Source organism: Mus pahari, chromosome 14 (genome assembly GCF_900095145.1).
Source record: "Mus pahari chromosome 14, PAHARI_EIJ_v1.1, whole genome shotgun sequence".
NCBI classification, from domain to species: domain Eukaryota; kingdom Metazoa; phylum Chordata; class Mammalia; order Rodentia; family Muridae; genus Mus; species Mus pahari.
In genome coordinates, this window is record NC_034603.1 from 62491178 (window position 1) to 62516815 (window position 25638).

The following is a 25638-nucleotide window of genomic DNA, read 5'->3' on the forward strand; positions in this document are numbered from 1 at the left end:
CTTTCCCTCCTTTGGCTCTCGGCTGTGTGGTGGGAACCGAGATTGTCAGAAGACTGACTTTTGGTAAGCTAAGTGCTTCCACAGTAATTGGATTCATAGCATAACGCGTCCTCCCTGTGACTTCTCCCTGGGTCTAATTGTATTGTCCCTGGGTGCCACAGAACACTAGCAAGGGAATGGCACTATGCCTAGGGCTCCCTCGTTGTGCCAGCCATTTCTTATCACCTGATATGGTACATTTTGACCCTACCTCATGAGGTTTCTTACCTGCTTCCACCCCATACCACCTCACCCCCAGAATCACCCTCCAAAGCGCCAAGCCATACCTCCCACCTTACTCTCGCTATGACCCAAACAGAAAGCCCCATTTCCTCTGCCTGGCTCTCAGAGCATTCACCAGCTTGTCCCCAGTGTACACTTCAGTAGTGTACATGACATTGCTCCTGTGTTCATGCCATATGCTATGCTGACCTCTCTTCTGTACACTCTCAACCCAGCCCACTTATCACCCTCTACACACCCTCTCTGTTATGTCTTTGAGCTGTGAGTCCTGTCACACTGTGCCCCTGGTGCTCAGTCAGTGAGGGTTCTGAAGGAGGGATACTGGCTCCTACCCTGGAATCCATCCTGGTTGATGTCACCAATGCTGGCTATAGAGACGCCGAAGGCAGAGCGGCTGGGGCCGTGAAGCAGGAGGGAAGGTTGATCAGGGAAGGACGCGCCCGCCTCGTTCATGAAGACATAGACGGCACCCCCTACCTCCTCTTTCCGTTCAAAGTAGTAGGGAGCACCCACCAGGAGGTCCTGCCACCTGCACAGGGGAAGAGTGGGAATGGAAGTGTGAAGTTGGCCCCTGATAGGCGTTGCGAACGGCATCTAATGCGTGTGATTTTGCCAAGGGCCATGCAGTTGAGCAAATGGCAGGTCCCACCATGGTTCATGAGAAGGCCAGCAAGACCCACCAAACAGAAAACACATGTCACTGAAGAATCACGCAGGCAAAGATCACCCCCCCAAAAAAAAACCCCGCCCCTACCCCATTGGCACCTTATGAATGACAGAGACAGACAAGCAAGCACAGGTGTCATGCAAATGACATGCAAATATCCAGACTCATGCAAATGACATGCAAATGTCCAGACTCCCAGAAGGTGCGATTGAGACCTTGAAAACAGTGAGCGCAGAAGTGTGAACGAAAAGCTTCTACTTCCCTGATCTAGCTTGAGCAAGCCTGCCACCCGCCACTTTTCCCCCTGGCCCCAGAAGATGCCCCATGTCCCTGGATTCTCACCCATCATTGTTCAGGTCTGCCAGGGCAATGGCACTGCCAAAATAAGCGCCCACCTGCGTGCCCTTCAGCACCTGCTTCCTCCGCAGGTCTCCACCTGACTCTTGCTTCAGCAAGAAGACAGCGCCCATATGTTGGTGCCGTGGGGCACCCGTCACAACAGTGATGTCCGTGGGATGTAGGATGGCGCTGCCTACCTGCACCGTGTACCCTGGGATGGGGGGGGAGTGTTCAATCAAAGTCCCAATAAATCTGTCCCCTTCAATACTGAGCCTATCCTCATCCACCCTCTATTATTTTCTATTCCCCTGGGCTAAATTGAGTAACTCGGTGGGCCACAGACCCAGTCGGAGTCTCCCTTGCACACTGGGTTTTGAGCTTCGTGATGGAACTTTGTGTCCTAAAGCTTAAACCATGTGCAGAGTCCCACATGCAGGTGGTGCTCAATAAGTGTGTGCTAATTAAACAAAATGCCTCAGGTCACATCTGCACTGCACTCTCACCCCACAATACACACCAGGGGTAAAAGTACCAGTGTGTTAGGTATCAAGATGGCTCCTCCCATTCTTCAATAGGCCACCAGCACTGGGCTTACCAATATAGAGGTTTCCTTGGTCCTCTGAGCCCTTGTAGCTATATTCAGATAAATCCCAGTCCTTCCGCTGAATCATGTAGCTGTTTCCTGCAGAAAGATCGGGGAAGGGGTGCAGGAAGAACCAGTCACAACCTTTTCTTCTACCAAGCCCACCTCCCCACAACAACAGCAATAACATGTGTGAGCACTGTGCTGATAAGTCACTTCCTGGTTTTTGTTTTTGTTTATTTTGTTTTGTTTTGTTTTGTCTTGTTCTCCAAGACAAGGTTTCTCTCTGTTGCCCTGGCTGTCTTGGAACTCACTCTGTGGACCAGGCTGGCCTTGAATTCTCAGAGACCTCTGCCTCCTGAATGCTGGGACTAAAGGTGTGTGCCACCATTGCCTGGCTGATAAATTACTTCTTCTTTGAGAATGTTTTTTGATGTAGGAGGTGAGTGGGTGGGATGGGGTTGGACAAGAACACTGGCTGCTGCTCTTCTAGGAGACCCAGGTTTGAGTCCCAATACCAACCATAGCACACAGTGGTCTGTAACTCTAGTTCCAGGAGATCGGACATGCCCTGAGCTCATGATTCTCAGGCCTCAGCCTTCCAGCTGTTGGCATGTCGTGGTTTATGTAATTATAGGTATGGGTGTTTTGCCTGCATGTATGTCTGTGTGCCACCTGCATGCAGTGCTTGCAGAGGCCAGAAGTGGGTGTTGGGTCCCCCTGGAGTTAGAGTTAGACAGTTGTGAGCCACCTTGTGGGTGCTAAGCCATCTCTCCAGCTCTTTAAGCAAGGATCTTGAGAGAATGAACTATTCTGTAACCTGAACAGGATGGTCCTGTAAGTATTGATCAAGACACTGCTTTTAGCCTGTGATGTATGAAAAGAGAAAGTAGAAGGCCAGAACATTTCACTTGATCCCTTTGTTTTTAAGAAGATATTTATAAATACTAAAATAATGGGCTGGAGAGATGGCTCAATAGTTAAGAGCACTGGCCACTATTCCAGAGGACCCAGGTTCTGTTCCCAACACCCCATGGCAGCTCACAACTGTCCGTAATTCCTGTTCCAGGGGATCTGACACCTTCACACAGACACATATCCCAGCAAAACACCAATGCACAAGTAAAGTAAGTGTGGAAGGAATCCTAAGACACTGTGAACGTTGGAAAAGGCACGAGGGAGGAGGAGGGACAGGAAGAACTTTATTTATTTTCTCTCCTTGAGGTACTGAAGGTTGAATTTTTTTTTTTTTTTTTTTTTTTTTAATCTTGAAACAGGGTCTGGCTAAGCTACCCATGCTGAACCTGAACTCACTGTATATCTCAGGCAGGATTATGGAATCCTCCTGCCTCAGGCTCCAAATAGCTGGGATCACAGGACAGTGCCAATGGGACTGGCCATTTTTGCTCTTGCTTCTAACAAATCCTTAGCTAAGATTTTAGTGCCGCACCAGCATGTTTGTGGAAGTTCCCAGTGGTTGAGCTGACGTCAGATGGGTCGCAATCCAATCTAGGTTTCCTAATTTATTGTTGGCTTTCTCTAAGACAAAGTTTTTAATTAAATAAAATGGGTATAAAATGCTGAGTCACTGAGGACTTTAGAAATGCTAAATATAAATATATTTATATATGTGTGTGTTATATAATATATAACATATCACATATTATATAGTATGTATAATTTTATATTATATATATACATATATATTATATGTTATATATTTTATGTATACTTTCAGCACTCAGGAAATAGAGACAGGAGGATTGCCTTGAGTTTGAAAATAGCCTGGGCTACATAGAAAGTTCATAGTATGATCTACCACCTTTCTCTCTCTCTCTCTCTCTCTCTCTCTCTCATACACACACACACACACACACACACACACGAGTGTTTTTTTTTTCAGATTGCTTAAGATAATATGTGTAGGGAGCTGGGGAAATAGTGAATTCTTTGTCATGGAAGCACGAGAACCTGCATTCGGATTCCCAGCATCCATACCAAAGGCCAGGCACAGCATTACGTGTCTATAACTCCAGTTTTACCAGGCTAAAAACAGGCGAATCCATTGAGGTCAGTGGCCAGCCACTCCCCTCCCGCTGCATCAGTGAACTCCTGGTGTACCAAGAGACCCTGTTTCACAGAATAAGGTGGAAAGCAACTGAAGAACTGATGCCAGCCTCTGGCCTCTACAGCCACGTATGCACAGAAGATTTAAAGATGGCGCATGGAAAGCTGCTGGCACACAGTGAGTGCTTTAATACTGCTGTTGGCCTGGGGCCCGGTCTCTTGTGACCCTGGCCCTGGATGGTCTTGACTGGCTGTGGCTAACTGACAGGCGGTCTCTGTTGCACCCCCTTCTCCCAGGTCCCCACCTTTCCAGTTGTAGGCACCAGGGGCACCGAAGTATACAGTGTTCTGGGTGAAGCCGCCGCTGGTGCCCAGCTGGCACATGCCGGTTTGCAAGTAGTCAGTGTTGCTGTTACACATCTCGTTGTGGTATGTCTGCCAGTCATCGCCAGGGTCGAGCTGTAGGTCGTTACCACGCACATAGCACTTGCCCACCATGCGCCGCTGGTCTTCTAGCCCAGACCACAGCACCTTGGTGTACCGATGGGCACAGACCTAAGGACCCACAAACACACACACATGTCATTAGCCAAGATCAAGGAACCTATGGCAAGCTACAGCTCTCACCCTGGACACTGCCAGCTTTGTGAGACAAGGGCCAAAGTGGAAGTCTGGTTTTGGGCTGGAGAGATGGCTTAGCAGTTAAGAGCACTGACTGCTCTTCCAGAGGTCCTGAGTCAATTCCCAGCAACCACATGGTGGCTCATAATCAGCTGTAATGGGATTCGATGCCCTCTTCTGGTGTGTCTGAAAACAGCAACAGTGTGCTCACATACAATAAATAATATTAAGAAAAAAATAAAAGAGGAAGTCTGAAGTCTGGCTTCTTTTTCTTCCTGTGGGTATTCTGAAACCTGTATCTTCTTATCTATTATACTGGAATCAAGGGTCAGGAGCAGATCCGGGGAAGCCAGAAGGCATGAATTTGAGAGCAACTTAGAACACCTTTAATCCCAGCACTTGGGAGGCAGAGGCAGGTGAATTTCTGAGTTCGAGGCCAGCCTGGTCTACAGAATGAGTTCTAGGACAGCCAGGGCTACACAGAGAAACCCTGTCTCAAAAAAAAAAAAAAACAAAACAAAACAAACAAACAAACAAACAAACAACTTAGAGATCTTGGTGAAGGAATTAGAGAATGAGGGAATGTGGGACTTAAGCTCCAGGGTCTAAAAGGAGCTATTTACAGAGAGATTAGGGGACTCGGTTCTCTTGTCCCCGGTTAACCGTGTTGTTTAATGAAAGGGTCATTTAAAATTATTATTATTAATAATGAAGATGATGATGATAATAATAATGATAATGACATTAATAGGAGCAATGAATATTTGTTTGTTTGTTTTGAGATAGGATTTCTCTGTATAGCCCTGGCTGACCTGGAACTCACTATGTAGACCAGGCTGGCCTTGAACTCAGAGATCCACCTGCCTCTGTGCTACTACCACCCAGCACAGCTAACACTTACTGAGCACTTCCTTATATATCAAGCACAAGCTCTTCTCTCATAGCAACTTTCAATATTTTTCAATCTTGTTTTTTGTATAGAGGTATTTTTGCCTGAATGTATGTCTGTGTACCATGTACGTGCTTGAAACCTGCAGAGGGTGGAAGAGGGCATCAGATCCCGGGGTACGGGAGTTGAATCCAGCATTGGGAGGCAGAGGCAGGCACATCTCGGGATTTGAAGCTAGCCTGGTCTACAGAGTGAGTTCCAGGCCACCATGGCTACACAGAGAGTGCAGTGAATTAGACTCTGGGCTATGCAGTATCTAGAAACAAGGGCTGTTCTTGTTTAGTCACTTTTTCTGTTACATCCCAGCTGTAAGCACCACCAGCATTTCACATGAGCTTATCCTTAGGCACTGCTAAATTTCTGGTGCTTGGAACACGGTAGGTGCTTAGCTAAATGTCTGTTGACTGAGTAGGGGTGGGAAAGGAGCTAATCCTAGAGTCTACAACCACGTAAACAAACTTCGAGACACACACCCACAAACAACAGGGGGTACAAAAGGGTGGTCTCATGAACTGCTTGACAACCCAAAGCTTACAATAGCTGTTCTTGGGACAGAAATCACAGCAGTGATGATTATCGGAGTGGCGACCGCTCAGAGGTGGCACAGAGAACTTTCTGGGGTGATGTAAGTATGCTGTTTCATGGGTGTTACTGACATAGGCTTAGCATTGGTCAGAGCTCATAGAAAATCTGCCCTTTTTGCTATATGTGAATTTTATATAAACCTAAATAATGTCTATCCCGGACACAGAAATTGAGATCCCAAGGGCCAACAATTGAAGAACTGTCAGCAGCAGAAGGTGACAATTGACAGCAGGGAGTGGCGCTCAAAGCAGTGCCAGGGTGAGCCAGGGCCATCAGGGCTGTGCCTCTTCCGGCAGCCAGCCTCCCAGGAAGGAACGCCTGCCAGCGCCCGACTGCCTGGGGCACTCGCTGCCCTTTCCCCTCAAGTTCTCTCTGCTCTTTCCCACGGAGGGTGAGCATCCATGAAGGTCGCCCAGGACCCACGCCACGTCCGGCCTCGGGAGAGAGAGTACCAGACAACCCTCTCCCCAGAGTGCGGGGATCAGGGAACACACAGGCCTGTAAAGCCAGGAGGTCACAGAAGCAGGCATTTGCCCCAGTCTTCACAGAGGATCCCCGAAACACTTCTGCCATCCTCCCTGGCTCAGAGGAGATGATGCTAAGTCTTCACTTACCAGGACTCTACCTGCGGGGCCCTGGCTGGCCACAGTCACTCCAAGCCACATGTCCTCAATAATGTGATGGTCAGGGTCACCTGCAAGAATGAGAGAGATCATGAGCTCTGGTCCCTTACTCCACACTCCAGCATCCAGAGCCACCCGAGGGCAGCAGCTCTCTGTCCTCTACATCCTGTCTGTCATTGATTGCTCTGAGCTCACACTGTATGTGACTGTTCCCTTTTCCCTGCTCCTCTTCCCAGATGGACGAGAAAGAAATCAGCGCTGCTTTTTTGTTTTGTTTTCTTGAGCCAGGGTCTCCATTTTACATCTCAAGCTATGCTGGAACTCACTCTGTAGCCCATAGTAGATCTAGGCTTGATCTCGCTGTCTTTTGACCTTAGCGTCAAATGTTGCCTCGCTAATGAGCTAGCCCCGTATCTCCTCTTTGGGCCCCCTCTGCCAGGCTCCGGACTTAGCTCTGCCCTCAGGCTCTTCTCACTTTTCTCTGAAATGTCCATCCGTTCACAGTCGTCCTTGAGGGCCGTGAGGGGACACAGGTACACAGCGCCAGTCCGGTTGGTATAGTCATCACCCACAGCGAGGTCCCGGGGAGCCCCGGCCAGAAGGCTGGAAAAGGAAGGCGGGTGGGTCAGCCTGGCTTTGCAAGCCTCCCTCCAGTCAGCCTGTAAATCAACATTCACTGGGCATGGGCTCCATACCATGTTCTGGGGATAGGACATCGATCAACCTTGCCTCTGTCTTCCAGGAGAGCCAACCACAGAGGAAGGCGGGCCAGGAAGCTCACACTCCGTAAGGATCTCACGGGGAAAGCATGGAGGTCTGTACACAAGGTGCCTTGGACTCAGTGTAAGGACAATAGCCAGGGGTCACCCAATGATAACGGGAGGAAGGGCACCAGAGACAAGGGTACAGTATGTACAGGGGCCAGGAAGCATGAGCAAGCCTGTGATTCAGGCACTAGCCCTCTGGACAACCGGAACCCAGGAAGAACATTGGGGGAGGCATACAAGCCAGGACAAAGACCTTAGAGGAACCACAGAGGGACCCTGGGCAAGGCAGCAACTTGGTTTTCTTTATTTCATTCTCTTTTTGAGACAAGACCTCATGTAGCCCAGGCTAAGATACTCCCTATTCAACCAAAGATGACCTGGGACTTCTGACCCTCCTGTTTCCACTTTTCACATGTTGGATCTTCAGGTACGTACCGCCGTGCCCTGATTTAGGCAGTGCTAGGAATTTAATCCGGAGCTTCCACCATAAGCACCAGATAAGCATTCTGCCAGATGAGGTACGTTCCCAGCCCCAGATGCGGGTTTTTAAAGGAATTCTTTGGCCTCAGAAGTAAAGGTAGTTGTGAAGGAATGAGACTTATGAGTTCGAGGGCTGGGGGTATCCGAGAAGGCAGAAGAGGGGAGCTGGGTAAGGATGGATGGGTTGTTGGAAGCCTGGATCTCTCCTCTTGAGACTCTCAAGCACATAGCTCTGGGAGGCAGAGATTTCCAGGTGAGCTGAGTGAGGCCTCCACACGCCCCACCCCCACCTCGAGACTGGCAAATCGGTATGGGGTGGGGCTGGATACCAAGTGTGGCCCAAGAACAGGGTTCTAGTGGTAGGAGTGGACAAGAGCTATCTGTCACCTTGTCCTCAGAATCCACCTTTAGGGACACCAAGAAATTCCCACAAGGGGGCTAGGACCTTGGAGTCCCATCCCACACCAAAAGGGTGACTTAGGCAGGGCAGACAGGGGATCAGTCCTGAAATCCTATCTCAGACAATCCCTGGGTATTTATAAAAAGAAAATCTCTAACTACCACAGGCTATATGAATAGTATCTGGGGCAGCCAGTCCAGCTTCAGACCCAAGTTTTTTCTTGTATCTTCTCCCTATCAATATTCTTCTTAGAACATGCCACCCTCCACCACCTTCCTGCCAGCTCAGCTTTCTGGATAGCAGCACTTCCCAGGTTTAGCCCAGCAACACTGTGGCCCCGAGGCTCCCAGGCTCCAGGCCTCTGGCCAGTCTGGAAGTGCTGAGCAATGGCTGTACCTACAGCTCTACTTTGGACCTGGGAGTGAGGCCTACAGGGAGTAGGCAGGGCAGGGCCCAGGCATGCTGGGGCTTGGGGTGCCTCCACCAAGGAGGAGTCAGGAATGCATTGCCTGGAGGTACTAGGAAGTGGGTGGACCTGGATCTCACATAGGCAGCTCAGACATCACCCTCAGTGGCTGCTGCTGTTCCTAAGGGCAGGGACAAAGCTTCCCCAAACAGAGTAATGTTCTGAGCACCCTAGGGAGGGGTAAGGCAAGAGATAAAACAGCCAGGCCATTAGCCAACTTCTGTTCAGTCTAGGGAGGGTACCTGCCTGACTACCCTGGCACACCCACCTCCTGGCATGCTTGATGAAGGAGAGAAGAAAGAGCCTGTGGGAAAGGAACACTTCTGCCTGAGCTAGGGCCCTGCTTCCAGAGTGATTTCCTTTCCCTGTGAGTCTTGAGTGTCTTATCTATGAAACGGGAATGCCAGGTGAACTCTCTGTTCCAGGATTTGATGGGAAACACATGGGTTTCTGCAAAGGGACTCTTGGACTAAGAAGGCACCCGTGGGCGCATCAACACTGCTGCTCCAGATTTCTGTGGTACCAGCCCTGGCCTGAGGTTGACTCCAGACTCTCCAGGGACCCAGGAATTCCAATACTGCAGGTTAGGGAACCTGACACACAGAGAAAAGGACAGACTACTTCATTGTTTAGAAGGAATGAGGACTGAACAGAAGTAGAACTTCCACATCCTGAGGATAGTAGGCGGTCACTGGGGGGAAGGGAGGGATAGGCCCCATGTCTGAAAGAAGCTCAGATTGGCTGGGGGGTGGGGGATAGGGGAGTGGGGGCGCCTCCAACAATGAGCCTGTAGGCTTCAGTGGATGAAAGGGCTCTCTGGAAAGCATACAATGTAATGTATGTACTACCATCATGGCTGCCAGTGTCCTGCCTAACTTGTCTAGCTGGAGGTGTCTGAGGAGCAGGGGGAAACTGAGCAACCCCCCTCCTCTTAGCTCCTCTGAGGTATGGAACAGGCAGAGCCAAGCACAAACCATGGCTGGATTAGAATAAGACTCCATACAATCTTCAAATTCCTGTTCTTGAGCGGTGCCAGCCTTGTGCCCACTGGTGGGGACCGAGGAGGGGCCAGTTCCTAATTCCTAAACTCCTCCCTCCCAAGAGATTCCAACGGGAGCTCCCCCACACCCTTTGGAGTATTTTTAGCTCCTACTTGGCCCACTCTGAGGCCCTTTAAGGCCCTCTGGCTCCCAGCCCGGGATGCAGTGGTCTACAGCTAGAGGCCTGCACACAGATAGATGGAGGAAGGGGGTTCAGAGGGTAGGGTTCACATTCCTCCTGCCAAAGCCAGGTATGTGTAAGGTCAGGGTTAGGGAATTCCTAGGCTGGAGCAGGTATGTAAATTAAAATGTAAAGTACTACGTACTAATATTGGGTCCCAATCAAAATAACAACAACAAAAAAAAATCTAAAAGGGACCTCCTCCAGACCACCACTAAGCCCACCTCCCAGCCACAGTCAGAGGGAGCAAGACAAGTGGAGGTGCCTAGACAGAGCTCAAGCTGGGCAGGGCGGGGGTGGGGAGCGGCAAGCACCCTAGGAAGAAATGGATGGGTGAAATGGAAAACCAAGAGCTCTCAACAGCCGCCTGCTCACCCTTTCATTTGGGCCCCAACTAGAAAGCCCCTCCTGGCCTCCGGGGAGCCCCTCAGCTCCAAGCTCAAGGAGTGGGGCTCTGCCCAGCCCTCTACACCTTCGTTCCTCCCAAGCAGTTCAAAACTATAGAATAACTGCACAGAAAATACCATTATCTGAGAAGGCTGGAGATTGGAACCCAAGAGAACTCAGGGCACCAAGCTGGATCACCCCGAAGGGGAAGAGGGATTCTGGGAGTGTGGTGATGCTCAGAGAAAGTCTATCTGATTCAACTTCCTCTCAGGGAGGAGTGGGTGGCACCCATGGGGAGATCTGGGGAAGACCTTTGGGGTCTTGGTTTCTGTTCACCTCTGATACAGGCGTGGGAGTAGGAGTCGAGGCAAAAGCTGCTCCTGCCTGGGTAGGAGGTGAGTCCGTTTGTGGATGCAAGCTCTATGCCAGGCTGCCTGATTTAGCCATCTCCCCAGAGGCTCTCCGATGGCGGCTGAAACTGCTGCCCTCACCACTCTGCCCTCCCCCTCCTCATGCTGCCCACCCAGCCCCCTCTCCCCTGGTGACTCAGCCCTAGAACCAGAGCATCGAGCCGGAGGGAGGAGAGGAAGAGAAAGATGGAGAGAGGACTGTCTTGGCGGGACCTTAGGTGAAAAAGGAGAAAACTGATTTTTCTCATTTCTCCTCTTCCCTGGCTTTTCAGTAGGTATTCCGTATTTGACCCTTTGAATTGTTTAACCTCGGTCCCTTTACCTCAATGGACAGGGTCTCACTATGTAGCCTGGACTGTTAGCAAGCTGCCACACCTCCTGCCTGCTTCTGAGTGGTGGCATTCCCTCCTTGTTGCTTCTTCCTCTGCAGGATCAATCCTCCTCTACCTCCTTCCCATCTTAAAGCTCTTTGGCCTAGAATGGCCACTGGAGAAAGCCAGCAGATAAGGCTAAACCACATGCAGGCCTTGTGCCCACAGCCACAGCTGCTGTGCCATTTCCATTGGCACGAGCCGTGAAGGCTGCCAGGAACCCGCCCTGCCCAGGGAGCATGTTTCAGGAGAGCACAGCAGGTGAGCCAGGTTCCTGCCTACCTCAGGCATGACCTCATTTCCAGGAGCCGCTCCCTCCCAGGTTTCCCAGACACCCTCACTTCCAATGGTGAAGGGGGGGGGGGAAGCCCAGAGGAATCTTCACACCCAGCCAATGGGGTCAGGCCAGAGCAAGAGGGAATAACAGAGCAGGTGCAGGAAGGGTCAGTTACTACCTGCCAAAGCAGTTCTTCTTCCTCTAAGGGGCTTATGTAACAATAGTGAGCCAGACAGGAGGGCACAAGCTTTTAACCATAGCTTAGGAGCCCGAAGAAGGCAGATAGATCTCTTTGAGTTTGAGGCCAGCCTGGTCTACAAATCGAGTTCTAGGACAGCCAGAGCTACCTAAGAGACCATGTCTCAGATAGATAGATAGATAGATAGATAGATAGATAGATAGATAGATAGATAGATAGATAGATAATAGATAGACAGACCCAAAGTGAGGGGTCTATCCATTTGGGGGGAAGGGTGTTGTTGCCTTTTGTTTTTGTTTGGGGAAGGCTTTGGCTTTGTTTTGTTTTGTTGTTTTCAAGACAGATTTCTCTGTGTAGCCCTGGTTATCCTGGAACTCACTCTGAAGACCAGGCTGACCTCAAAGTCACAGAGATCCGCCTGTTTCTACCTCCACAGTGCTAGAATTAGCATCATACATGACCACCACCTGACTGGCTCAAATTCTTACTATCAGATATTGAGTTCTGCAAACCTGGGTTATGAGTGGGGTACCCCAGGATAGAGATAAAGAGTCTATCTTGGATTTTTAACCACTTCGAGGACATAGAAGCTATGCTTTTCCCTCCCTGATCTCCCAGGGACTATGTGCAATCCCATGACTGTGCATATACTCTCAGGGCCCTCTGAACCAGCTAGCAGACCCCAAAGGAAGAACCGTGAGCCACCGCACTCTCCCAAGGACTCTTTGAGACTGACAGAATCTGAGGACGCAGTTTGACCTATTAGTTCCCTAGAACACTTGGACAGCTGTTCACATCTGGCTACACAGCTGGCCATAGTGAGTCCCAGCTGCTTCTCCCAAAAGGATGGGAGAGCTGAACTCAGTAAGATGAAGACAGAGCCAAGACACAGAAGCAGCTCTGGGCAAGACAGAGAAGACCCATCTGGCCAGAACCACCTGCCCTCGGAGGTCTGTGAGCTTCGGCATTCAATGCAGCTGCCAGGAGAGGAAAGCAGAAGTCGTCCATACGGCCAACTTGGGTAAGGCTCATAGGTGAAAGAAGTATACTTCTATTCAGTCTCAGCCCTGGAGCCTACTGGTGTCCACGGGGGGACTGGACACTCCGGGGCCATTCCAGACACTATCACACTAAAGTATTACTAACTCTGAGAAGATGTGTTCTCCAGGCTCAGGTGTTAGAGCCAGAGCCGAGACACAGCAGCGGTACTGGAACGCCCAGCTTTTCTCTCTACAATGTCAGGTGCCTCTCACAGGTTAGCAGAGATAAGAGGGAACACACAGATCCAGGTACCAGCTCATCCAGGGGGAAACCGGCCCCCGAGAAAGTAATATCATCCTCAAGGTCACGGAACAGAGCGGGAGATGTTGCAGAATCTCTTCTAGTGTGTTAGTTCCGGCCATGCACATTCTACAACAGAACATCTGAGAGAGCTCTGGACAGGGCTGGGGGAGGCAACGGCACTGCTGTAGCAACTATCTATTATCAGAGGGCCTCAGGAAGGTAGAAGGTTAAATCTGCCCAGCCAGGACAGGAAGGGTGTGGTAGACCCACCTTCTTCGGCAGGGGCCAGGTAGGGTAGAGACTAAGTCCAGGTGGGCAGTACGGACAGGGGCTGGGCCAGCAGGGCAGAGGCAAAGACTGAAGTTGAATTGGACTTTGAACATTCCAAACTTCCTCAAGTTTCTACAGGCCCCAGTCAGAGCAGGGAGAGGTTTCAACACTTTTCCCTTGACTGTGTCTTCTGATTTAGGAACTGTCAGAGGTCGGGCAGGAGTAAATGCCTGGCAGACCACCCAGCTCAAAAAGATAGGAGGGGCTTATATGATTGATCATCATTGTCCCTCCTGGGCAGTTTCGCCTCCTCTGGCCACCCTCTTCCCTCAGCTAGCTAACCTCAGCACACAGAACCTATGCAGAGAAACCTCAGACACCTGGACATGACCCGTTGGGCATGAGTGTGCTCAGGGAGGGGCAGGTGGCTAGAGGCAGTCTCCTCCCCTCCTCCACTCTGCTGGGCTCTTCCCGCTTCTTGCAGCTGTTGCAAAGAAGAGCAGAAGAAAAGAGAAAAACGCCATTCCCCTCTTCAAACCAAAACAAACACACTCAGGGCTGCTGATTCAACATGAATCTGTGGAATGCAGGGAGATAGATGTCTGGTGGGAGTACCCCCACTGCTTCCGGGTGGGCTCTGGCCTCGGTGTAGAAGACAGCGCCTCCTCTGTCTTCTACTGTCCGTTCCTCTAGGGGTCAGAGGAAGTCTCTGGACAGCTCCGAGTGCCCAGCCTCTTCATCACCTCACTCTGCAATGCCAAGCCCTTGAGAAGTGTGGTCCAGCTTGGTTCTGCAGAGGGCGTGGCTGCTCTGGCCACAGGCTAAATGAGAGGGCTAATAGGGACTTGAACGCATATATTTTCGGTTCTCTCCAGGAGGAGAGGAAGAGCCATGTAATAGGTGTTTAATGTACAGAGTTCTCCTAGCCCGGGAAAGAAGCTAATGTTAGGTACTGGATTCTCAGGGTGCTGGGCAACAAAGACCCTACTTCCGAAGATGTCTGAAACGTGGAGCAGCCGCGTCTAGACAGGTTCTGGCCAGGTCAGCACTTGCCATGATTACTGCTCCCCCCCATCCTCCACTTGCCGCCAAGCCCCACAATCGGAGGGCTGCCGTCGTACCCGCCCTCTTAATCCTGACTCACAAGGAAAGGCCAGCAGCAGCAGGCCTGGAAGTCAGCGGGCCCAGGGCTCCGGTTTAGCTTAGGTCAGGTATCCGCGCACATACCCCTCTCTCTGCACCCCACCTCACCGCCTCCAGGCTGACTTACAGGTAGCGCTGCTGTCGCTCAGTCTGCCGATGGAGGGCGACCGAGTAACCGAAGAGGCTACCGGGATTCACCGCCTCCTTTACCACCAGGAATCGGGTGTCCAGGTTGAAGGCGAAGGCGACCCGGCCGCAAGCCGCCACCATCAAGGCCAGAGCGCAGAGCGTCCAGCCAGGAGCGCGGGGCACGCGGCAGGGGCCGGGGCCCATGGCTGCGGGCCGGGCCGTAAGGGGCCGGGCGAAATCGCTAGAGGGCTCAGCACCGGGAGTGATGAACGGTTCACCTGCTCCAGGCGCCACCAGAGGACACCCGAGCCCGCAGAGCCGCTGCACCGGTAGTCAGGCAATTTTTTACCCTAGTCCGGGTCACTTTCACGTCTGCTCCGGGTGCTTTTCCAATCCGTTTTCCAGATCCGTGGATCTACTCTCACGTTGGTTCGGTGGACGGGTCACCGTTCCGGGCTCCGGGCACCCCACACTCTAGATGGTCCCGGCCGCGCCCCCTTGGAGGTGTTAGCTCTTTGGACCTCGGCTAGGTGGAGGATCTAGAACGGCAAGCCCTCGATCACCAAGAGGGCAAGAGGGAGGGATCCTCCCCGGCGCGTGCCCCGCCTCCCCACCGCCCAGCCCCGCACCTCCCCACCTTGCGCGCCCAGTCCGGGCTCCGCTTTCCTTCCGGGGAAAGAGAAAAGGTCCCCGCTCGGCCGCCGCCTCTTAAAGGGGCAGCGCCGCCCCTCCCTCTCCATCACTCCTATCGCGACTCCGCCCTCTCTCTCAGACACCTGTCGGGAACCCTTAAAGCCTGGATTTCCCCTTCCAGCGGAGAGCTTCTTCCTAGGAGCGTCTCCTTCGTTATGAGGCGGATTGGACGGGCGGGGCCGGAGGTGGGATTTGCCTGGCGCTTGCAGCGGCTGCTACTGGAAATGCCGTTCAAGGCACGGCCAGCACCGCGATCCCCGCTGGACAGACCAGGCGTTGGCTCTTCGGGGAACGGTCGACTGTGTTCGGCTGCCTGGAATGCGCACCTCCGCAGCGACGCGAGTCCCTAAGAGGTGACTGCGGGTCTCCGGACTTAATTTCTTCGTGCTGAGTATCCTCAATGTTATGTATGAAGGAGTATTTCTCCTGTCCACCCGCCTCCTCTCATCCTGTTCCCAGCTGGAAGCGGCTCCTCCGAAAAGCCAGACAGATATTTAGCGGTGGTGATGACAACCCATCAGAAATAATAATTAGCAAAGGGCAGCCTTTGTCTCTAAGAGCAGTGAATGGGACCTCAACCCCCACAGGTGTGATGCCCGGTGGAAGCAGGTGGGCTAGGCTCAAAGATCTCACTCACTATCCGGGAAAGAATTAGGGAACTCCAAGAGTGTATGGAATGTTTTTTTAGTCTAACTCAGATTTCCCCTAATGCAGAACAAAGACTCCTTTTCCCTGAGCATCGTTTTCTATATGTTTTTATAATTAAATAAGAACAGCACATGCAGCAAGCACTATGCTAACTGCCTTACAAATACTACTTTTTCAAGGCAATATACATATATACAAGTATATATGTGTATATATACACACACACACAACACAGACACACACACACACACACACACACACACACACATCTACACAGCCACCAGTCTAAGGAAAAGGGAAAGCAGAAAATGAGCCCATCCAATGGGATTCTGCTCTGGTGTTTGAGAAGCCAGTTCATTCTGGGTCTGATTCCCTAGCTATACATTGTAACCTTAGAAGGTACAATCATTTCCACACAGATGATCTTATCTCTTACACTCAAAGGTGCAGCCCTTAGAGACCAGGATGTCCTTTTGCTCATGACAATTACTGACAGTTTGTCATTGCCACCACTCTGTAAATCCAGGTCTGTACCTGTCACTCTATTTACATATAGGAGCAGAGCCGTCCCTCCATCAGACCCAGCCCTGGAGGGACCAAGGGGAGAGCTTTCCCTGCATAAAGTAAGTTTGAAATCTTTGCAGCCTCATGTGGCCACATTGGTGCAGGAGCAGCCCAGATAAGCCTGGAGTTAAATAGAAAGATGAGAAAGCAGAGGTGAGCCACCGGAAGGTGCGCTCTACGATTATTAAAGGCTTACACCTGTCATCGGGGAATCAGCTCTGCTTTAAGATGAAAACACCAAGGCTCAGGGATGTTGTGCTATGCTATTCTGCTAAGGCAACACAGCTAGGATTCTAATAGGGTGGTATCTAACCCCCAGAACCATTCTTAACCATTATGCTAATGATTAACCCTTAGGACAAATCAGATTTTGTTGAGACTTGGTGTGACCAAGCCTCTCCTATGGGAGTGTCCTCGGCCATTACTTTCTACTTCCCTTTTGGCTTGGCGAATTCTAGATGCCCCGCCTAACTGGTTAAAATGGTAACTGCTAAACAATCTATCTTCCTTTAGCTTTGCAAAGACCAGAAGATCTGATGACCTTTGTAACCCTGTTCCTCTGTCCTTGCGTACAAACCAATACATATTTACTACTGGGCTGTTTAGCTCCTGATAAGATGCTGTTTTAGGAACGTACAGGAACCGTTCCCAGGAGATACAGTAGATCATAGTGTTCTGGGCAGAGGGGGAAAAACAACAAACACACCCACCAAAAAACCCCAGAGATGCAAGCCACAGGCAGCAAAGACCACTCCCTCAGCCTAGGCAACATGTTTCAGTCTGCATATGGAAGTCAGGACAACCTCATGGGATAGGTGGTTCTTCCACTTTTACATTCGGTCTGTGGTCAAGCTCAGGTCATCAGCCTTGTGCAGCAAGCACTTTATATGCTGAGGCATCTTGCCAGCCTGGTGTGACTTCTGCCATGTAGCTCAGGCCAGCCTCGGAATATTGGCTATTGAGCAGCGAGGTACAGTTAGGAGCATGGCATTAGGATCTGAGCCTGGGGAGTGGCTTCTGAAGCCTGGCTTCACTTCTTACAAATCACTTAATATGCAGACTCACTTCATCTTTCTGGGTGCCCGCTGCGAGTCAGGACTGCCGACCTTGTTTGCCTCATGAGGGAGCAACACTTCAGGAGTATACCTGGATGTCCAAAGTCATACAGCTCATGGGAAGGGAGTAAGGCACAGCAGGGACTGGAGCCACTGACCACAGCTGTGTCTTTAAGAGACAAACTCCAGGCAGATGTTGTTCAAACAGTCAGACATACCTAAACAAGAGCAGCTGCGATAACAGTTTTTTCTGTGGCATTTGAGAGCCGACGCTTGTCCCTGGCTGCCCTTGGAACACTATTAGTCTGAGCTATGACTTCCAGGGCCACTCAGTCTCGCTCATGGTTTGACTTGTGGGCTAGAGCTACCAAAGACATCTGGGGTCAAGGAACAGGAAGCTAGATGGAAGTTGAGCCGTTGCGTTTGCCCTTCTGGATAGCTCCCTTGGTTCTTGGCCCTATTCCTAGAGGAGTGTTGATAGCCAGTGCCAGGAGGGCCAGGGTGGGCACTTGGTATAGGCAAGGGTCCTGTCCTGCCCAAAATAGCTTTGAGTCATGTGACTATGACAGATGGGCTCCACGCCAGGCCTTATCTAGTAAACCATCCCAAACAGGAAGGACCAGCATGTCCGATCTGGGGAGCAGGAGCAGGAAAGGGACAAGGGATGGCATTTCCAGTCTAAAGGAGTGTCCAGAGGGAATGTGGGAGCAAGAGTTGGGAGAGCCATAGAAGACAGACCCAGCTGAGGAATGTGGGAAGTGTCAGGCAGACCTATGGGGGATGGACTGGGGTGGAGGGAGACACGGGCTGCCTAAGTCAAGGCTGGAGACCTGGAGAGAGAACTCCCAGTTCCATGCTGTAAGGCTGAAACTCTTTGTTCCTGAGTGTTTTTATCTCAAGGGCTGCATCTCATCCTTGCAGTTGCCTCTACACTGTCAGCTCTTCCTCGTGGAGAATGGATCAGCCTAGAAACACAGGATGTGTAGAAAATGTTGGGCCTCAGCTCAGCTTTCAAAGTGTAGCCTTTTAGCCCCTCCCTGTTCTCGTCCCTAATGGCTCACACCTGGACAAGCCAACAAGAACAGATGGGGCTACTCTTCATTGTCTGAGGGAAGGAGGGTCACAGAGCCCCTCCCTGGGTGAACCTTCACCACCACCCCTAACCACAGTGAAAATCCACCTTATTCTCCTTCCTGGCTCCCGAGCCATTTGGGAGCTGCTGACCTCAGAGCCTGACCTTATGTCAACAACTAACCCTTTCCTGCTCTCTTGGTCCCTGAGTGGTCCCATCCCGTCCTGACATTCGAATGACACCTTCAGCTTTTGCGGGTGACTGCACCACTAGGCAAGCTGTGTGTTCTATGTAGGAGTCAGGGAGGCTTCCGGGAGAAGGAAGAGGGGCTGAAAGGAGAGACAGGCCTGGGAGACCTCAAAAGAACAAATGTAGTAGTTGGCCTAAGTTGGGGTAAAGTTTTCCCAGCTGGAACAATGACAATGTCAATATTCTCAGAAGGCGGCTTCCATTCTTCTTGGGGCGCTCGCTGTGTTAGCACCAGCAGGACGGCACAGCCTCAGTCAGCTGCTGCAGGGACTACAGAACCACATAGTGGCCTGCTGGTAGGGCCGAGCATTGACTAATCTGTCTTCTTACCTGAGCACCTTCCTACCCCAGGCCTCGGGATCCCATCCAGTATGCAAAGGGGCTAGACGAAACACCTTCTTCGTATTCTCCATCTGCATCCACCTTGTCCCAAGCCTCCTGGGATCTGTAGAACCAAATGGACCCGCTCTGCTATGGAACCTAAACTCAGGTCACTCCCTGACTCAGATTGAAGATACAAATGACTTGGGAGGGAGAGAGGGAGCCGAGAGGGAAGGAGGGAGGAGTGGCCGAGCCTGAATAAGTTTATCGGATTTCCTTCTCCATTGACCCAGATTTGGCCTTCTCTACCTCAAACGCCAAGGCAAAAATCCCTCTCCGGAGTGCCCCACGGGGACAAACAAAAGTGAAGATTTCTATTAGGAAGCAAGGGTTTGAGCCTAGTGTTTAACAGCTGAGACATCTTTCTAGCCTCTTCGAAGCATTCTGGGAACTCAATGTTAAACAGGCTAAATTGACAGTGTCTTGTGTTATAGGGTTGATGTGTGGGAGGCAAGAGAGGTTATTAGAAACAGCATGCTTAGTGTACAGGATAAGGGGGGGGGGTTACAGCATGAGGTTGACATGACCAGCACATAGAGGGGCCTGTATGGAACAGTGGAGACAATGGAAGACATGTAATGGTACACACCTGTACTTCCATCACTGGGAAGTAGGACGATTGAGAGCTCAAGGCTGGCCTGGTCTAACTGGTAAGTTTCAGGCCAGCCTGGGCTACGTAGGGGAGGCCCTGTCTCAAGAAGAAAAAAATGATGGAGAAAGATATAAAACTGACTGAACAGGAACCAGGGGTAGGGAAAGAGGGAGGGCGAAGAGTTCGTGAGTGAGAAAATGGACGTCAGGCGCTGGAGGTGGGGGTGCTGACATAGGAGAGCCAAGGAGCAGGAGGGCTCATGGGGGGGGACTTAGTGAGGTACCCCAAAACAAAGGAAACTTCCCTGAGAGCTGGCCACCTCTCAGTCTTCCAGCCTCTTCCAGCAGGGTCTCCTCCTACTGCCTACGGCATAGCCTCGTGTCCACACTGGCTTGTCCCAAGATCCCTCTCCTTTCTTGTCTGGCTCCTAACTCTAACGGAGATCTGCTCTAGAGTCAGGGTGGTCCCTTTGAGGAGAGACTGCTGGGCCCACAGGCTGGGTCCTTCCTGTGTGTGTGTGCATGTGTGCATTCATGCATGCTTGGATGTGTGCAGGTGTGTGTATTGGGGAGGGGTGACTTCCCTTGGTTTTTAGTGGCCAGATTTTATGCTCAGGTGGAAAAACTGAGCAGGTGGGGACTTTATTCGCCCAATCCCACTCTTTTTCACTAGGGGTGGAAAGTCCCTGTGTAATTGCTCACACTAGGATTCCTCTCTGCAAATGTTCTCTTGTATGCCACCGGTTTGCCTGTGTGCCTGCATTCCTGAATCTTTTACGTACACGTGGAAAGGGACCTGGTATTTATCGAGCACATGTTATGACCTAGATCTTTATGCGTGGTCTCTTTTTTTTTTTTTTTTTTTTTTTTTTTTTTTTTTTTTATATGTTTATATATTTTTGGTTTTTCGAGACACGGTAGCTGTGTATAGCCCTAGCTGTTAGCCCTGGCTGTCCGGGAACTCACTTTGTAGACAAGGCTGGCCTCGAACTCAGAAATCCGCCTGCCTCTGCCTCCTGAGTGCCGGGATTAAAGGCATGCGCCACCACGCCTGGCTGCGTGGTCTCTTCTAAGAGCCCTGTGGCAGAGGCATCAAGCGGGTTTCGGTTGAACTCACCAAGATGGCCAAGGCACAGCAGCTGCGAACACTCTCTGATATGACTGGAGCCAGCCACCCCCCTAGGGCTATCTACACGCAGGTCCTGTTCTCCACAGTAAGTTCCTCAGGAAGAGGGTATGTGTGGTTTACATGCCTATGTCTCACCTTCTGCCAGTGGCTGGTGGGTACAATGGGGAGCGAGTTAGCCCTAGCAAGTGGCTTTGGTGAAGATAATGGTGGTACATATCGACCTTGCACAAAGACGTCCTCCTGGTCAGGGCAATCCACGTAACAAATGCACCCGGTCTTACCCTATGAGAAGCTGAGGTCCTCGTGGCTTAAGAGTTAGTCTTCTTTGTGGGAACCTATGTGTTTTACTGTTACAGTTTCGATACGAAGTGTCAGCGCAGGCTCCGGTCCCTAGCTTGAGCTGTCATTCTGGAAGGTGATGCAAACTTTAGGAGGTGGCCCCAGCTGATGGAAGTAGGTCACCGGGTGCGTCATCTTGGGGCTATATCCAGCTCTAGCCCCTTCCTGCCTCTCTGCTTCCTGTCTGTGATGAGGTAAGCTGCCTGGCTCTACCACGTGTGCCACAGAATACACAGAGTCCTGTGATGTTCTTCCGACCCACACCCCAGCAGCAACGGAGCCAAGTGGCCAGGAACTGAAACCCTTGAGACTGAATGGATAAACCCTTCTTTTAAACTGTTTCACTCAGGTGTTTGTCACAGTAACAAAACGAAGGTAAAATAAAACAAACAAGCAAACAAAAAGGACCACAGGCGCACAATAAAGAAATCCGACTATGTGTTCAGGCAGGGATATAGATTACAAAACCCCTGGGCATGGCCAGGCTCTCTGAGATCTCGGTGCTTGGGAAGAGGGGGTAGGAAGGTTGTGAGTTTGAAGCCAGCCTGAGTTGCATGGCAAGACCTTCTCTCAATCGAAAAAGTGGGGAGGGGGGCTCTAGGTAGATTCTAGGGTGACGCCTGGCTTGGGGGGGGGGTCTCCAGTTCCATCTGAAGCATGACAAAAACAAATGCCACCGAAGTGGGAAAACCTGTGTCCATGGTTTCTCCTTCCGGGTTTTGTTTTGGTTTTGAGACAGGGTCTCACCATGTAGAGCAGGCTGGCCTCAGAGATCCATCCACCTGCCTTGGACTCCCAAGTTCTGAGATTAAAGGTCTGTACCATTACACCACACCCAACTGTTGTGTCTCCTCTACAATTAGGTAAAAGTTGTTCCAATGGCTCTTCATTTCCCATGTATGCATACATGTATGTATGTATGTATGCATGCACCACCCTGTCCCCTGCCAAACTCCAGCAACCTAGTTGTAGTTGCTGAATGAAGTCCTGGTGAAGCCAGTGAGATCGCCTAGATGTCTTGCTTCGCAGGTCTCCCAGCTGGAAGCCTGGTGCCTGTTCCTTCTGCTCAGTGGCACACTGGGACGACTGCACCCCGCTGACCTCACCTTGTGAATTCTTCACACTTTCACTTCTGCTCTCTCTGGAGTCCCTCCCAGATCCCCAGGGAACCCTCTTCCTCCGACTTCCTGCAGTTCCCTGCTCTCAGCCCCCAGTCCTCTTAGCTAGCTACCTTGTGTCTTTTCAAGGGTCACAGTTTAGAGCACACAGCTTCTGAGTCACCTGTCTGCCCTGTTCTGGAGCAGGGACCTTGGGTTATCAAGGCTCTCTCTCACCACTCCAACATGGCTTCAGTCTCTCCATCTCTTGGAAGGCTCTTCTCCCCCTCCCAGGCGAAGCTTTCTTAGGGGGACAGAGTCCCTGTCAGCTTTGGTCCATGGCTCTGACCTCTTCAGGGTGGTAGCCATAACCTGTTGGGCTGGCCCTCTGCCTTTCATTCAAACCCCTCCTCTCTTGGGCTCTCCCTCACTGTCTCCTCCCACCATTCTTCCAGTGAGGTCACCTTCCCATGACCCCTATGGGCGACTGTTCTACCTGCTGATGACCCCTGCAGAGTCCCCCAGGCTCCAGCCTCAGACCCTACACATCCCTCTCCATCTGCAGCCTGTCCCTCCTATTCCCCACCCCCCAACCCCCACTGCCCCAGCCTGCCACTGTCTCTCATTCCACTCCCAAGGGAATTCCTCAAACAAGACCAGCCAGGCCACCGCCCTTCACCTATGGCTACTCTGCCTGGGATGCCCTTTGCCTGCCGGAGCACTTGGAAAATGTCCACTTGGTTGTTCTTCGAAATCTTTTGTGAGTTTCCACTCTCAGCGACTCTCTCCCTCACAGCGCAGACACACACTCACTGGAAACTTCCAGGCCCTGCACTGACTTGGAGCGTGAGATGGCTGTGTGGTGGGATTATCAGAGTGGTGGGATTGTGACCTTAAGCAAGTCTCTTTCTTTCCATTAGCCTCAATTTCCTCATCTGTATATTGGGAACAAAGATTCCAAACTCACGGGTTTCTTAAAGCAGCAAACCTAGGGCCCAGTTATTAACACCCTAGGGCCAGCTGTCATACTCCCTGTGATGATGCCTGTACGTCCCAGGCCTGTGACAGCCCTGGATGTTCAGCAGGTCTTCAACTTCCCATATGTCTAGCTGGCCTCAGTCAGCCACATGCTCTTATAACCTTTCACCGTCAAAATAAATAAATAAATAAATAAATAAATAAATAAATAAAACTCGATGGAACGGAGTGAGAGGTTCTGTCTCTTTAACATCCACCGCCGCCCGCCCCTCCCCCACCCGGAGATCCTGTTGGGACAAACGTTTTTTTGGCTCAGTGGGTTGAAAAGGAAAGTCAGAATTTGGAGGCATGAATTGCTGTGCCCACTGACTCACTTCCTCCTCCGGGCCAACTCTGCATAACCTTGGGCCTGAGTAATACAGGTAGACACGTCCCCCTCCCCCTCCCCCTCCCCCTTCCCCTCCTCTCCTCTCTTCCCCTCCCCTCCCCTCCCCCTCCCCTTCCCTCCCTCCTCCTCCCCCTCCTCCTCCCATCCTGGGGGTCACCTGGCGGGAAGGCAGTGGACATATGTACCACTGACCTGAAAACTCCTTGCAAGCTGGTGCAGAGCTGAGAAGGTAGTCATCCTAGGTCAGGCGGAATGGGGACCACAAACTGTGTTCCCAGAAGCCTGAAAACTGGTGGTCAAGTCTGACTGGCCCCGCGTGGGTTTGGAGCCGGGAGCCCTCCTCAGCTCACCCCTCTGGTTCATGCTCTCTCCTGTTAGAATCACAGAAAAGCTCATCAATAGGACCTCTCTGGGATAGGTGAAGCCTGGCTTCCGAGGACACCTATTAAGATGCAGGGAGTCCCACCTGGCGGGGGGGGGGGGGTAGCCCTCCTCCTCCCTGGCGGGGATCGGGCAGGATATGACAGCATGGCCAGAGGGCCCAGGGCACAGATGACTCAGACCACTGAGAAAGGGGGAGAGAGGAAAGACCAGAGCCTGGAAGCGGGTGGAGACAAGGAAAGATTTAGTGGGGCCCGGTGGGGGCAGTCCATGGGGACTGAGATGAAGGTCTTACTTTCTGGCTCTTTCCCTCTTGCCCATCCCCCACCCCACCCACTCTGCCCCTCAGGTGAGGCTTGGAAGGGCATCAAGGCTACGCCCTCAATGGCAGAACTGCCCTAGGTTACATTCTTGGGGCGCAGCACAGAGGCAGAGCAGAGCTCACCTCACCTCCATTACAGTGAAAAAGACAAGGGTTTAGAGAGGCAGATGCGGTGGGAGAGATGAGGTGGGCTATACAGTGAAAACCACAAGCACAGAGACTCCTGGGGGCCATGTGCAGGAAGCCCTAGGTGCTTCATCCAGAATAGGGCTTCATCAGTCTACACCCAAAGGGAACGTTAGCTGGTTCCTTCAAGGCAACAAGCTGACAACCTGGAGCTTATTCAGAGCATCAAGGAGAGCAGGTATGGGTGGATGGAGGCAAGAGAGGATGAGAGGTCGTAGAGATGCGGATGGATTTGAGAGATGTTTAGATTAGGATGTGTGAGCAGGAGCTGGTACCTAGAAGGATGCGTAGGAGAGAGTGAGGGCTGACACAGGGAAAAGAGTCTGGGTTGTGAGTGTGGGACCAAGAGGACCTTCTAGATAGAAATCCAAGCTGGCAACCCAACCAGCTCCAGGATGCGGATGGGGACAAGGAGTCCAGAGCCCAGAGGGATCCTATGACAGTCTAGATCCACACACCAACTAAAAGCCCTTTCCTTGTGCTGCTGAGCAGGCTAAGGCTGGCCTGGCTTCCATGGGAAGCTAAACCAACACAGTCTCCCCAGGGGTGCCAATTCCTGCAGGCCCTTAAATACTGCCCCCCCCATCCCTCAGTCCTGTGTAGCTCTCTAGGTGGCCTGGCTGCAGCCTGACTGCCTCCACTTTATTCATTTATGATAATCTTGTTTTCTTGTCCACAAATGACATCCACCCTGCCCACCAGTGTGCACAGAGGGCCAAGGTCCTGGCCAGATGCCAAGCAGGGTTGGGGGGTGGGGTGGGATGGGACAGATTTGGGGTGGGGGGTTTTAGAGGGGAGTGACTCAGCCCAGTGCGCATTCAATTCTAACCCATCCAGAGTTCCAATCCCTTCCTCTGCAAAGAACGACAACCATGCCTGAGTCTCAGGACTCCAGAGGGACTGGCTCCCATCAGACTAGGGAAGCCCCTGGCATCTGGCCCAAGGCCCTTCACTTCACTTCACTTCTGTTGGAGACATCTCACCTGGGCTCTGGGAGACCAGTCTGTTCCCCCTCAAGCCCCAGATTCGAAGAGACACAGAACAA

The 25638-nt window shown here is 51.6% G+C and overlaps 1 protein-coding gene across 3 annotated transcripts in view; it reads right to left on the reverse strand.

Moving 5' to 3' along the window:
- The window catches only part of Itga3 (integrin subunit alpha 3), a 31993-nt gene extending 16678 nt beyond the window's left edge, over positions 1-15315 (reverse strand). Inside the window, exons 1-8 of one of the 3 annotated variants that reach the window (XM_029546455.1) lie at positions 15297-15315; positions 14519-15059; positions 7192-7319; positions 6708-6787; positions 4244-4493; positions 1884-1970; positions 1292-1499; positions 615-811 (exon numbers count right to left, since the gene is read on the reverse strand). In XM_029546455.1, the coding sequence (XP_029402315.1) occupies positions 615-811; positions 1292-1499; positions 1884-1970; positions 4244-4493; positions 6708-6787; positions 7192-7319; positions 14519-14724 (1156 nt within the window). In that variant the 5' untranslated portion in view covers positions 14725-15059; positions 15297-15315. Of the gene's footprint in view, positions 1-614; positions 812-1291; positions 1500-1883; positions 1971-4243; positions 4494-6707; positions 6788-7191; positions 7320-14518; positions 15095-15157; positions 15188-15296 lie in introns of those variants that run through there. The other 2 variants (XM_021212319.2, XM_021212318.2) reach the window with 2 other exon arrangements.
- Between the last annotated feature and the right edge of the window lie 10323 nt (positions 15316-25638).